General features: G+C 41.7%; 1 protein-coding gene and 1 long non-coding RNA gene across 2 annotated transcripts in view; both read right to left on the minus strand.

Moving 5' to 3' along the window:
* The window catches only part of LOC146509341 (uncharacterized), a 236,846-nt gene that overhangs the window by 87,726 nt on the left and 133,794 nt on the right, over nt 1-15,326 (minus strand). The gene's annotated exons all lie outside the window — the stretch shown is intronic.
* LOC146509343 (homeobox protein otx5-like) lies at nt 1,015-5,084 on the minus strand. The gene is made up of 3 exons (XM_085173964.1): nt 4,053-5,084; nt 3,015-3,166; nt 1,015-2,813 (listed from the first exon to the last, which is right to left on the minus strand). The coding sequence occupies exons 1-3, from the start codon at nt 4,147-4,149 to the stop codon at nt 2,175-2,177; spliced, it is 888 nt and encodes a 295-aa protein (XP_085030090.1). The 5' UTR covers nt 4,150-5,084; the 3' UTR covers nt 1,015-2,174.

Genomic DNA, 15,326 nt, shown 5'->3' on the forward strand with positions numbered 1-15,326 from the left:
ATTCTTGAGTGATGCCAACATTTTATAAACTTCCCTGAAAACAAATTCGATGTGTAGAGTTTCTTATATCACCTCTGCCCACAGTCAGCTTGGTTCATGGACCAAAGACACCAAGCAGACTGATAAAACCATGGAGATGTTTTTAAATCTGACCTCTGTTTTGAAGTTAAAAAACTTTGGATATAAAATAATAATGATATTATTAATCATCATCATCGGTACATCGGCTGACCTCTAGGCTCTAGATATTTAACATTTAGTTTCTGTTATGTTTTTAACCTGTAACGTTTACTTGTAATAACACTTGAACTTCTTGATTAGGTTTCTTTCTTCTTCAGAGCCTGAAGCTTTCCTTCGCAGACTGTCGGTGGTGTTTCAGCTTTCCCGTATTCACCTTCCTCAAGGTCTGCTCAGTGCTGTCCATCCCCCATCACATCTGCTCCTCTGTGGGATTACAGCGCAAATGTCTGTCTGAAACACTCTGTGCTGAGGGGGGAGATTACAAGTGCACTGCACCGTCCAAGTGAGGTTAACCAATCAGGGCGTGCAGATGCAGGGATTAACCAATTGCACCACAGAGAGGGAGGGCAGAGGGATTAAGCAGAGCACAGAGTGGGATTAGGTCAGCGTCGAGTGCAGAAAAATGCTTTGAAATGTCCGTTGCTACCCGCTCACTACTCTCGCTGCGCTACATTTTCATAGTCGAGGGCTGTGATGAGATCATTTGCATGGCAACAAAAACTGGTATTACTTATACTTTTATACTAGTGTGGCTGACATGAACAGTTTTTGTGATACTCAGATACTTAAACGGCAAACTGTTTCGTTTTTTGGGTAAAAACATGGAATTTATTTAAAACATTTGACCAAACCTACTGCAACACACAAACTGCACCTATGTGATGTCAGCGGTAAGTTAGTGTTGCAGTAATCATGTTGGGACTGTCAGAGGAGCCGTGAAAGAAGTGGAACCGCTCAGCTGATAGTGAGCTAACACAATTAATGAAACAACTGTAAGCAAAAAGCACTTTATTAAACTGCACTGTGGTCAGTGAGACAGCTGTTTTTGGGACAACAGAGATGCAGCTAAACTGAAAAGGCTTTAAGAGAGAAAACAGCCAGAGGTGGAGGAAAAAGTAATACTGCAAAGCTGATGGGAGAGAATAGACAGAAAAGATGGAGGGAAACAGGAGTTGGAAGTGGAAGAAGAGGCTGAGGTAGGTGACAGACAGAGGGAGGTAGGGCAATAATCCTAACTAATTCACTTAGGGCATTGCTGAAGGGATTCTAAGAGGATTGGAACACTCCCAGAATCAGATAAGCTAAAATAACCAAGATGGAACAGGGAGAGCCATGCAGGCCTTATGACAAACATGGCGGCTCCAGAGCCCACTGCTACAACATGGCCACTTTACATCCAACGTCCACTTCACACTGACCCCGAACTGTGTCTTCCAAATCCGCTAAAGCTACACTTTCAAACTGGAACTCATCCCAAAGATCATCAGTGCGCAAACATGTAAAGAACGGATCACTTTAATGTGTCACATTTAAAACAGAAAATCTATTTTTTTCTCCATCAAACAGATCAAGATGATGACACTAAAGGTGAACATTGTAATACTTAACACGAAAGCTAAAAAAGATCTAAATGCAGTCAAATTAGATATTCAAATGGAACTTCAAATAATAATATTAATAATAATAAATAGCTCAAAATAACGTAACCCTGAAGGAGGACCTACAGGAGCTCCTCCAGGACAAAAAGCTCTCCTTTCACTCTATACAAACGGAACACAAAGTGTGTGTGTGTGTGTGTGTGTGCATGTGTGTGTGTGTGTGTGTGTGTGTGTGTGTGTGTGTGTGTGTGTGTGTGTGTGCGAGAGAAAGAGATAGCTTGTGTTGTTTCTCCAGTCTTTTCCTTCAAACTGTTTAAAGGCGTTTGTTCTCTTATTTAAGATAACACGAAGAAGAAAACAGACATGATTTGCAGTCAGGCAGCATCGATGACACTCATTCATTTGTTCATCTCCAAACCTTTTAAATCAAACGCATTTCCTACAGAAAATCTTATAAATGACAAACTGAGAAATCAATGTTAAGTCCTCTGGGAGAACTGCTTTGCCCTATCTTACATGGGATTCACTGATGCACGTGGCATGTTGACACCCTTTCTAGAGAACCTGGAACTTCCAGGAGTTTTGGTCCTTGTGATCCAGGCAATCCATTGTGGTGAAGCCCAGCTTCCAGGCCTGCTGGTCCTTGTAGTCCAGGCAGTCGACAGAGGTGAAGCCCAGGGAAGAGGCAGTGCTGTAGCCCTGTGAAGACAGAGATGCTGGGGACTGGCTTAAGGAGCCCCCCATAGAGGGCACAGCAATGGGGCTGAGAGCACCTCCGGTGCCTGACAACTGTGAATGCATGGGGGACAGATAGGCGCTGCAGTCCAGGCCAGTGAAGTAGGAGGTTGTGCTAGCATAGCCCTGGGTGTAGGCTGACGGCTGGCCATAGCTCATAGGGTAAGGTGAGGGCCGCTGCATGCAGGGCGCCGAGGAGGACGCCAAGGGGTCTGGCAGGGGTGAGATGGCTGGGCTCCAGATGGACACGGCAGTGTTTCCGGTGCTGGAGCTCGGGGCCAGGCTGGGGCCAGAATGTGCTGAGGAGGGGCTGAATGAGCCAGATGGGTTAGGAACGGGATCAGGAGCGCTAGGCTCCTGCGCTGGCGAGGCCTTCTTTTTGGGAGGCCGGGGCTTGGACTGGCCGCTGCTCTGCTGCTGCTGCTGGCGGCACTTGGCACGGCGGTTTTTAAACCAAACCTGAGGTCACCAAAACAAAATAGATTCAACATGTTAGCAGTCATGCAGACATGTCATAATGTATTAATAATCAGAGGTTTGGGTTACAGAGGCATAGATACAGACTTCTATGCAGACGTTCATAACACAGCTCACTATGAGGAACCCACAAGGCCTGAACACAGTGGCCTCCATCTTGGCAGTAGCCTACTTCTCCAGTACCTGGACACGTGACTCAGGCAGGTTGATCTTGAGGGCCACCTCCTCCCTCATGAAGATGTCTGGGTAGCGGGTCTTTGAGAAGAGCGCCTCCAGGATGTCCAGCTGTGTGCGGGTGAAGGTGGTGCGCTCCCTGCGCTGCTTCCTGGGAGTGGCTGAAAGAAATGACATAGAGAGGGGATTATCGTGCTAACATCAACAGAGAGGCGGCATGAATTATGAGTCTTTATGTGAGTGATTTGAATCATCTTTGTAGAAAAAGAACAGAACAAGCGCTCAAGTGATTCTTTGGACAGTTTTATTTTCCAGCTGACAACAAATACTAAAAAGTATTAATAGAAATATCTCAGTATTATGCCATGCCAGTTGTTAATATGTTTTCCCCACGAAAAAGACAAAAAATAAATAGAATAAGTCTCAAAATGAAGTATCGAAGTCAGAGGTTTTAGAGGAGTTCGCTTTACTTTGAAAAGCAGAAACGGCGACTTTTTATTTTATAAAATAGGATTTCCATTAAAAGTGCTGTGAGTCTACCTTTCATGGTGCATAGAGCCAGCTGCCTTGTTGTATTTGCAGAAGAACAAGAATTATTACAAATATTTTATATATTAGAATTTCTAATATATAAAATACCAATCTGAGCGTTAATGAAGCCGCTAAGAAACGTTAACAACAACAATCTGTGTTCGTCTGAATTCAGAACTAATAGTTTTCCATTTAATTAAAAAATAAATCTCACGTATAAATTTATCCACAGAGCCGCATAATGTGGAAGTTTAAAGACCGACGGACAAAATATCTCTTACTACGACAGTTCTTCAGAAATATTTTTATTATTATTATTATTATAATTTTATTCAGTCCAGCGTAATAATTAGAGACTATATTCAGCATCAGTCACTGACAGAAAAAGAATGTTTTCGTTTGCTAAAGCATCGAAACCTGCGCGTTTTTACGCACCATTCTGACAAACGTGATTCTGGAAACTGTGAGGACAGAAATGCGTATTTTTAGTTTTTTCCTATAAAAGTTCAAACTTACGTGGATAAGCGACGGTTGTATGAAGCACATCCATCCCAGGGGCAGGCACGTTTAACCCGTTCATGGTGTAATGGGGTTGCTTTATGTAGGACATCATCCTTACAGCAGCCTTTTAAGTCCTGTCGCAGACTTGTAGGTCGGATACGCAACGCAGCAGCCGTGGCCCCCTCAGAGCTCAGCCGGGGCAACAAGTCGGTGCGTCCGAGGCCAGGCGCTGAACGGATAAGCGGGGCGCGCAGGAGTTCACAAGACAAGCGTCAAAGTGCTTTTTTCTTCTTTCGCTTTCCTTTTTTCTTAAACTGCTCTTTCAGCTGTAACCGACTGTCAGCTAAGCTGGGCAGCACACCGCAGAGCAGCGAGCATCCGGACCGCCTCTCTGTCCAACTTCACACAAAGTCACACAGGTGAAGTGGCCTTCGGATGCCTTTGCGCCTTGGTGAGGTCGCTCTACTGAGTTTCTTTACCGGCGCACACTGCTAATTAGAGGGAGCAAGTGTCTCCAACAAACCCCTCCCACACACACACGCACGCACACATATACACAGAGGCAGGCACGCGCAATACTTTGCCTGAACAATTTATTCTAACCTGAATACAAAGAAAGTCCTCCAAGTATAAATAATATAGATATCTCCCCCAAACTTCTAATCTACCATATTAAATATATCATTTTCAGTCTGATTGTATATTTTAAACAAACAGTCCACAATCCTGACCTGTGTAGTTTATCAAAATAAAAAATAATTTCTAGAATAAAAACTATGACGCCTACAAGAAGTTAGTTCCCACAGATCATGTTCAGTCATTTTCCCTCTCTGATCAGTGAAGCTGCTGCACATCTGCAACACTTCATGGATTCACAGATTATATCTATCTGCAAAGCAGCTGTATTAACACATGCACACACACACACACACACACACACACACACACACACACACACCCAGATGCACAAAAGCGATAAAGCTCATTTGATTTATCATAATATGCTTTATCTCAAAAGTAAGTATCTTATCTCCAGATAAAGAGAGGAAAGACAGAGCAATCCGTTCAGTGGCGGTGCGGGATGGAACAACAGCAGCAGCACTGCAGGGGTGTGAATTGGATGGGTCAGCAGGTAAACTGAACCAAAAAAGGTAAGAGAAGAAGATGCGCTGGAAAGAGAGGAGAGAGCACTGCTGCACCTGAAGGAGACACCTCGGGTTTACATGGGAATGGATTAAAAACACACAGGTGGGGTCGCGTTAGTCCCAAACTGTTCTTGTGGAGCAGGTTGTTGCCAGTGATGAAAGAATCATTCTCAGGAGTGAGTGTATCATACTGTACATGTGTGACTGACAGGCACCTTTACAGGCTTATAGGGTTCTGGCTTCGACGAGCTTTGTTGTTGTTTTATTAGATTGTTAAATCAGGACTTATTAAAGAGTAATGTTTTACTTTTAGCTATGTAATCGTTCTGTTTTACTTTCTTTTAGGGCGTTGGTGTTGTTGAATAGTGATGTTGTTTTTATTAAACACTGCTAATCTTTTCGGACTGATTTATGTTTGTTTAAAATAAAAGTGGTGTTCAAACACTGCCCGCTTGATGATTGCAATGCGCTCTCTGTTCATCAGTGGGACAGCTCTTCCTACGGCTGCAACAACAAATAGGGAAATAGGGAAGAGGACTGAGCTGGTTTAATCCCTACCCTTCCCCCCAAAACAGGACTTACAGAGACATTTTCAGAGTGAGTCAAGTGAGCCAACGTTTATATTTGCAACTGAACATTTTCTGATTTGTGTGCTGAACGAGGCCTTAAAGCTCAGAAAGATGGTAAAGAAGACAGAGACCAGGTATCCAGGTGGATGGAAGGCGGGGAGAAAAGACCCACATACAGATGGATGGGTGGATGGAGGGGAAGTGAGAGGAAAAGCAGGTGAAGGGGCAGGGGGTGGGGGAGGCTCCGGTCCTCGTCCCAACTGACACACTGCTGCAGTTAATCCAGATTAGAGCGTCTAAAACAGGTCGGCTAAATCTGCAGGCCAGCCAGCAATACAGAGACTGCTGTCAGGACCAATCACTCACCCTGCACACACACACACACACACACACACACACACACACACACACACACACACACACACACACACACACACACACACATTTTAGTAATCTCCTCTGTGCAAACCAGGTGCCACCAGCAGCTCCACACAGAACGCCATTAAACAGCCCTCCAGACCCCGCCCCCAACTACCAGCCAGGTTGGGACTCACACCCGTTGGAGCACTGTACTGTCAGAGACATTTGTCTCACCCAGTTCTTTCGTGGTTGCACATTAATTTCATTCTGCAACTATGAAAGTAAATATCTAAAGATAAGATGAGACCTTATAGCAAGAAAAAAAAATTACACATAGAAACCCAATGATAGAGATTTGAATCCTGATAATAGGGAATTACACTTATCTAAGTTGGAAGTAAGAAATCATCATCCTGACATGGGATGTGTTTTAAACTCAACAAGAACAGGTGGATTCAAAAATGCAGAATGACGAGATTAAGGTCAATTTTCCCTGATTTTATTAATAAGAGATGTGTCCCTACAGGATGTGGTGACACGACGCAACACACAGTAGTCAGAGATGCTAGTTTACAAAGATGGGTTTTTAGGCAAGGCTACTTGTGTCCAAGAGGAAGGGCAGGCACAAGTGAGTGAATTTGAATGTGCTACCATGAATATGGTGATTTGTGCCATCTGGCTTCATAGATAAGTATAACTCACCAGGGGAAATGTCTTCTGTGTGTTCTAATTATAAAACGTTCTACTGCCTAAGAGAAACATGTACAATAAGAAAGATGTTGGTCCCAGCACAGAACCCTGTGGAACTCCTTGACTTATAATTAAGTAAAATTTGGATTAAACAAATAAATACTAAATGTAAAGGTGTGAGCTCTAACCTTTTTAATTTATATTAAAAACGCTATCCCTTATCTCATCTTATCTTAACTGTGTTAATAATTCAACAAAAAAAATCCTTCTGTCATTATTAGATGTTGTCACTTATATTATCATTTCTTGGCACTATCCCATAGATGTTGAAGAAAAAAATGGATTTATGTTCTTTACAGGGAGTTTCTTACTGACACATCATTTGGCTCTTGACTTCCAGCTGTTTTCCTCTTTTGTCGTCTTTTTCATATCAACTTTGATTTTTTTTTTTACTTGAGCCACAGTGTTTGCTGTTTTTTATTTTTTCTATTTATTTTTAATCACTCTGACTTTGGAAAGCTGTGCCTCTTATTGCTTCTTCTGACGACCTCAGAACCTATTATTTAATTTTCTGCAGTCACACTTTGTTGCCTTAAACGTTCAGGCCTGTCTCTTACAACATGGTTACCTGAATGTAAACATGCTAGCATATAGGGGTGGGATATTAGATTATATGGAAACTGCAGAAAGACTGTTGGTTCCAAATGATTCTGATGCTATTTTGGGGTTTAAAACAATGATGAGATGCTTTGGCATAACCTAAAACAGGCCAACAGGCCATTCATGTGCAAAAAGTGTCCAGTTTAGCTGAATCAGACCAGTACTGTGAATTCCAAAAGGTTGATTGTGTTCATCTGGACGTAGCGTTTTCAGTGTGAGAAACGTTTCATCACTCATTCAAGTGACTTCTTCAGTCTCAGCTGACTGCAGGTTTCCAATCTTATAAACAGTACATTTGCATAATCACTAAAACCAGCCCACTGAAGGAACAATGGGCTGGGAGGTCAGTTCCTTGATGATTAATATGCAAATTGTCATGACCATTGATCAACAACCACTGATCAAAGACCACTGATCAATGGCCATGAGTCCCATTCACAGAGGTTGGGGAATGGCTGCAATCACAGCATTGTCAGATGGTGACAGATGTACCCTTAGGCCCCCTCTTCGATTCAGAGATGGTCTTTCCCTTTTCACGTAAATGGCCTCCTTGACTCCACGCTCAAACCAGCATTCCTCCCTGTCCAGGATGTTACATCCTCATCATTGAAAGAGTGTCCACTGGCCTGTAGGTGTAAAGAAACTGCAGAGTCCTGGCCTGACGAGGTAGCTCTTCTGTGTTGTGCCATCCGCTTCACCAGAGGTTGTTTGGTTTCCCCGATGTATAAATCCTGGCAATCGTCTTGGTACTCAACAGTGTACACTATGTTACTCTGTTTGTGTCGGGGGGCCTGATCCTTGGGGTGGACCAATTTTTGGTGTTTTGGTGTTTAAAGGCCACGGAGATGCGGTGTTTAGAGAAAAATGCATCTCAACTGTTCCGATATTCCTGACACGTACACGTTCACTACTAGTTTTTGCAGCGGCTGTCCTTCTCTCCTGGATCGGCTGGAGCTTTCTTTAGGCACCTTCCCAGCTTTGACAAATGTCCAGCTGGGATAACCACATTTACTCAGGGCCTTTTTGATGTGCTGTTCTTCTGCCTCCCTGGCTGCTGTGTCAGTGGGGATGGTGTTCGCTCTGTGTTATAGCATCCTGATGACACCCAGTTTATGCTCCAGTGGATGATGAGAGTCAAACCTTAGATACTGATCCGTATCCGTAGGTTTACGGTGGACATCAATTTTTAAATGTCCCCAATTTCTGCTTCTATGGAAGCCAACCTGCCACTTTTCATATCCTCCCTGGTGAATTTGAGGTGTTGGTCCACTGAGCTGAGCTGCTTTCAGTCATGCAAATGTCCTGTTTATATGATTGGGGAAACCTGCAGTTAGCTGAGAATGAAGAAGTCGAAACGTTTCTCCCACTGAAAACACTACGGCCAGATGAACACAATCAACCTTCTGAGATTTACCTGGATGATTGAGCACATATCAAGACAAAGCAATACTGTAAAGAATTACTTTAGTTCGTTTTATTATTTCTGTCTAGTATTAAAATTTATTTGAAAATCTGAATCATGTAAGTGTGACAAATATGCAAGAAAACAAAGAAAGAAATCAGAAAGTGTTTTTTTCACAACGCAGTATATGCAGGATTGAAACATTGACTTCATTTGTTGATTTGCTATCTGTGTATAGATTATATTCAAAGTAGAAAGAATCAAGCTTGAGTCAGTTGTTATCTACACAAGCTGTTTTATTTTATTTGCACACAGTCACAGTTTGTCCAATTTGGCAACACTATCAAAGTTAAGTGTGTTTAACTCATAAAACACGTCTGACATGCCGTCCCACACTCCTGCAGAAAATTGTGTTGCATGTCATCCTGTCAAGCTGAAGTTTGCATCCACATTTCTATAGATTAATATATTTATTGAAGACTCTGAAGGAATTTATGTAGATGTTATCAGTTTATTTTTGTTGTTTTTGTTTATTTTTACCATGACAACAGACGTGTTTACAGATATGGAAAATAAATAAATGAGCTGCACAAATCTATTTCTTTTTTTAATTAAACGTGTAATTTGGTCACGATCTCCTGACCTGATCTTTCACAGTAACAAGAATAAACTTGAGGCCTCTGACTATCAACACTGACATCTAATCTGTTCAGCTCTGAGATGAGGTTATGATTCAAGTCAGATTTGTAGAAATTCACTTATAGGACTGAACTGTTGCTGGTGTAGAGATAAAAACAGACAAAGAGAGAGAAATCTAGCATATTCATATATCAGTGAGAGCGCTCTCCTCACATACAGTTACAACAGCTTAAATCTTAGTCGCTGTCTCTTTCTCCTTTTCTACACCTAAACTGAGGAATACTCATCGTCTGAAACAGGAAACTGCAGTGCAAGGTCATTTAACCAGCTAAAATTTCCAATGAAATAATGAACAAATACTTCAAATGAAGTAAAATCCCAGCCTGAAGAATCGAGCACAGTGAGGTCAGCATATATCATACTGGACAAAGCTGTGGTGGGAACAAAACAGGATTAGAAAATCAAAAATACACCTCAGACAAAAGGTTTCTGACTGTACATCATGTTACTGGACTAATTAGTTATTATCATATGTGTAATGTTTCATATTATTCACCGCACACTTGGTTTAAGGTAAGACAGGTAACATGATAACCAGCTGTTGGCATAATGATAAAATTGGTAATATCATTTGTAATCTTAACGATGCGATCACTAAATATCAAACTCTATTCTAAAAGATTTTCTTTTGCAGTCTCAGCCCATTCATCATTTAGTAAAGTTTCCATCCCAGTAATATACATTTTGTTTCCTCAAATCCCACCAAAGAGCTTTTAAGGGGATTGACAACCCCTCAAACTGTTCCTGGATTGGATTGATTTGCTCCTTGGGTTGACCCAGCGTATGTTTGGGATTATAGCCTCCACAGAAAGGTCGGTTATTACCAAGCTACTGTTTACACACTGAGAGCATCACATTCTTCTTCAAAGAGCTCCAGCATTTCACAGTATCTGCTGCAAGGGTCAAATCTAGGCGCTCTAACAGTAAAACACAGTGACAACAGGATAAATTGTGTCTGACTGCTGGAATTGTCTAAATCAGACTCCCAGAACTTCACTGGTCATTCTGGGATGTTCAAGTTGATGTTTGTGTGATTTTTTCCCTGTATATTTATTCCCGACAAGACTTTTTGAACATTAATTCATTGTTTATTTGTTTTCTTGGTCTGTACTGATGCTTTTGTTCCTGTCTCCAGCAAGTGCATCTGCAGCTGTTTGGAACATAGACAGTTTTATGATATTTTGCTTACCTGATGTTTTCTGACGTTTTCATTCTCCTTGGAGAAACTGTACTCTTTGGCTGTTGCACATTATCAGTTTACTTGTGTTTTAAACAAATATTTATATAAAGATTGTGAATTGTCAGAAAGCCTTGAATGTGTATATACTGGATACACATATTCCATATCCTACTGTAGTATAAGCTCAAGTTATTCATGTCCAGTTGTTTACACATCCACACCTACTTACATCACCTGCTCTGATCACTCTGTTTACATGACTTTCATCTAGTTTAAGCTCAGTCAGTACATTGCTGTGCTAATATGGCACAAAGCAATTTAACATTCATTGTACATTTCCAGTTTTTTAATTTAAAATTTCCAATTTTTTATTTAAAGTGACTTATTGTTTTTAATGTTTTGTACAGAGCCCCGCAGGGGACATGGGAGAAAAAAAATAATAATACGGACTTTTGCGAGATCTCGCAAAACAAACTCGGGATCTCGCAAAAGTTTTAGCCGCATTCTTCGGAGGCCGCCAGCTCGAAGCCGACCGGGAGGTCGAGGCACGATGTGCCGGGAAAGCGGTGTTCCTCCCGGCTGTAGTAGGTCTCGACCTCCCGTTAGCTTCGAGCTAGTGGGTGTCAGATCTAGGGTTGCCAACCGTCCCTTAAAAAACGGAATCGTCCCGTATTTAGAAACAAAAGTACACGTCCCGTATTGAGCTAATAAGGGACGCACTTTGTCCCGTAATACAGTGAGAATCAAAAGTAGTCTATAAGTTTTAATGTAATTAACGCTTTGTTTGAAAACATAATTCCCAGCCCCGCTCCTGCTTTGTGACCAATGAGCTGACAGCACACTTATGACAATTCGAGTATGACAATTCAGATTACCGCTCATCTCATTGGTTGAGGAAAGGTCGCTTGCGGAGAAAATACCGGAAGACAACAGATGACCACAACAAAAAGCATGGCCAACGGGGAAACAAACGGCGACACTGCGGTGCAAGTCTCAGACGACAGTACACCTGAAGCTGGGCAAACACTGTGCGATTTTCAAACTGCACGATTGGCTCGCATGGGTTACAAGTTCGTAGGTGACGATGCAGGTCTCACACTATACCGCCGATGCTCTGATGCGACCTGAGTCACACTGTGCCTCCATAAAATGAAGGTTATAACAGAAAATCTGTCGCTCGCTCTCCCTCTCTGTCTTTCACTCGCACAGACACACACCACCATCAACTTTGCTAAATTGCTAATGAAAAACACTGATCAGGCAGCTGCGATTGAGCAGCAATGTCCATCCAACTATTTTCACAGTTGTTGTGGTCGTGATAATTTGGTGATGCCACATCGAAAAGGCTCGGATGAGCTTTCCAAAGTTCTACAAGTTGTGCCTCCATCGCTTGTGTCCAGATCACACGCTGCACAGCCGTGCTGCTCCGTCTTTTTCACCGACGTTTACGTGTTTGCGCGTGAGCAGTGTGAGCGGCTGCGGTGACACCCTCACGAGCGATTGATGATCGGGAGCTGGTCGTGAGGTGTTAATCGCTTCTCGTTACCCCACGTATACTACACGATGCACGATGAAGACCAAAATCGGGCCGATCACCAAATTGGTCGCACGACTCAAAAATCGCCTCAAAATGGGCCAAAAATCGCACAGTGTGAGCCAGGCATTAGACCAGCAATGTTTGTTCCTCTCAGAGAAAGAAAAAAAGGCTGCAAAAGTGCAGGGAAGAATGGGAAAAGGAAAACACCTGGCTGGAAAAGTGCACAATAACACCTATAAAGCGCACTGCACTGTGTGCCGGCGCACTTTTTCCATAGGCGTGCTTCTAATGGTGGGCACATGAAGAACATGAGGGGCGTGAAAGCTCGGGGAACCCTTAACCAATTTTTGTCCACCAGGCCACGGCAGAAGCAGATATGTATGTAAACACTGGTTTGTTTGTTTTTACACCCTCTGGTTAAGGTTAAAATGGGCATGCGCAGTGAATATCAGCGCTATGTGGCCAGAAGTGTGATAATATAATTTATTTTGTGTAATAAACAACTGCAAGGATATATTGCAACAAATAGATGAGTAATACATAAAAGTAATACATAGATGAATAATGATGATGAGTTATGATGCGTAATCATGGGAACAAGTGGGTTTACAAACGGGAGCAAAAGCTGAAATAATGCCTCTGCTGAAGCCAATTGCACTAAATGCACTAAATGTGCAGTGTTACAAGAATGTTTTTCTTTCTATTGTTTTCTATTAATTTATATAATTTTAAGTTAAGCAGGACAGAGTTCTTTTAAAGAAAGATTTACTTTTATTATCAAAAGTTAAGCATGACAGGCTTCTGTTTAAGAAAGAGACGTGTTTTATTGTGTTAATGTTGTCATTTTGAGCTAAAAATAAATGGCTAAATGATTTTTGTTTCCCATGTCTTGATATCACAAAGAATACGCATCTACTTAAATCAAATTCAAGTCAAATGGTTAAAAAAATAATTTCGCACACAAAAAAGAGCTAAAAAATTCACCACACTGGGAAGGGTGAAGACAACTGGGTCGCCCGGCCCTGGCCACGAGGTGTCCCTTATTTATTTCTCAGGGAGTTGGCAACCCTAGTCAGATCTCCGAAAACGTCGGAGCACTTTTGCAAAACCGAGCAGGTATCTGACGTTTACACAACTACATTCACGCCTCAAAATATCTTAAAAGTTTATTTTGTGACCCAGAAAGAGTAATATTACAACTAAGTAGCTGCCGCCATTGTTGGAATTCAACTTTTGCGAGATCTCGCAAAAGTTTTGCGAGATCCCGAGTTTGTTTTGCGAGATCTTGCAAAAGTCTGTCTTAATTTTTTTTTCTCCCATGTCCCCTGCGGGGCTCCGTAGTTTTGCACAGTCAAGGAGCAGTTCGGGACACATTTCACTGTGTGTTGTGTGACTATGCATGTGACAAATAAAGAATCTTGGAATCCCACATAATGTTGGTGGAAACAAAGTAACATCTGTCACGCTAATCTTATCTGATTTTTCTGCACTAAAACTTCTTAAATTATGTTTAAAAAGATCAAAGTAAACAAAATGAAAACACGACGCTGTCCCCTTGAAAGTACACACAGTACTGCCCATAGAGTGAGCTGCCTTGGAGAGGTTTGTGCTTCTTGTTCCTTCATGTTTTTATTGTTAATCTCTTCTGGTTTCTGCTTTGTCTGTATATCTAACACAAATGGTTTGTTAATTTATATTTATATTGGTGATGCTTATTAATAGTTTGTCCAGGTACTGTGCATGAAAGTCACTATTATAACCAAATCCAATAAGTGATAAATCACACAGTGATGGTAAACCTGATTAACACGTTTTACATTCCATATAAAACTACAGCCATAAGAAACATGCAAGGTACACGTCTCCCTGTGTGTGTGTGTGTGTGTGTATGTGTGTGTGTGTGTGTGTGTGTGTGTGTGTGTGTGTGTAATGACTCAGGAGTTGCACTGTGAGGTGAGGTGTGTCACAGTGAAGGATGAGTGATTACAGTGGACAGTAATCCTGCAGGTGGATTAGCAGGTGGCATTAGGAGAAGTGGGGGTGTAGCACATTGCCACCTCTGAACCATCACAACATAGAGCAGCAGCATGAGGGACCTCACCTCCATCTGCTTCACCTCAACACAACATGCACAGGACACTGTAACACACACTGTCCAAGGATCTGACAACAAAGACAAAGGTCGCCGAGGATTCTTTTTTCTGGGTTTTTCCATTTAGATTGAAATCAAACCGAGAAACCAAACTTAGAACTGAAATAAAACCAATATAAGTCAGTAAGGTATTCATCAGTAGATGCAGTGATTCTACTCTCCCATATGACCCTTTAACAGGGACGCTCCAATGTAGTGATGTCAGTCACCCACAGATATATTTCTGCTGTGAACTATTACTTTCCGAGCATTTCTAAGTCCTAAGTTAGAAAGTTTAAAGTTGTCCACAGCTTGGAAACGACACATTTCACTGCCTGTTGTACTCTGTATGATTGTGTATGTGCCCAATAAAGCTTGTTTCTTCTTCTTCTTAAAGATTGTTCATCGTTGTAATGATATGAAGACTTTCAAAGGAATTTCAAATGTTACAACAAAGCGTCCCCAGGTAACCCTTTGTATTTGTAGCCAGTGAGGTAAAGTTGGTGAGCGCAACAAAGCATTTCATAAAATGTTGACTTTGCGGTGTAATACCTTTTCTGAACTTCTGTCCGTTTCTCCTTAAATAATGATTTAAGTAGAAACAAATAAATAAAAATAATACTGAAACTCATGAAAGGGATCATTGCTGAGCACCAAACAACTAAATGAACAAATTCACTGTGAAAAAAGCTAAAGCCAAACTGAACTGAAATCTAAACTTAAAAACAAAATAAAGATTCAAACTAATTAAATATGAAGCTTTAATAACGTCGGTTTGTGCAAAGCAGTTCGTTATTGATGCTGCTGCACAGACGCAGCTTATAACCTCTGGACAGTTTGCTTTCTTATGGATAAGGTGAAAAATCGCCTTAAAAACGATGGTCTGATGTTTTGGTTCGTCTAATCTAATATTTCA

The sequence above is a fragment of the Neolamprologus multifasciatus genome, chromosome 10, assembly GCF_963576455.1.
Source record: "Neolamprologus multifasciatus chromosome 10, fNeoMul1.2, whole genome shotgun sequence".
NCBI classification, from domain to species: domain Eukaryota; kingdom Metazoa; phylum Chordata; class Actinopteri; order Cichliformes; family Cichlidae; genus Neolamprologus; species Neolamprologus multifasciatus.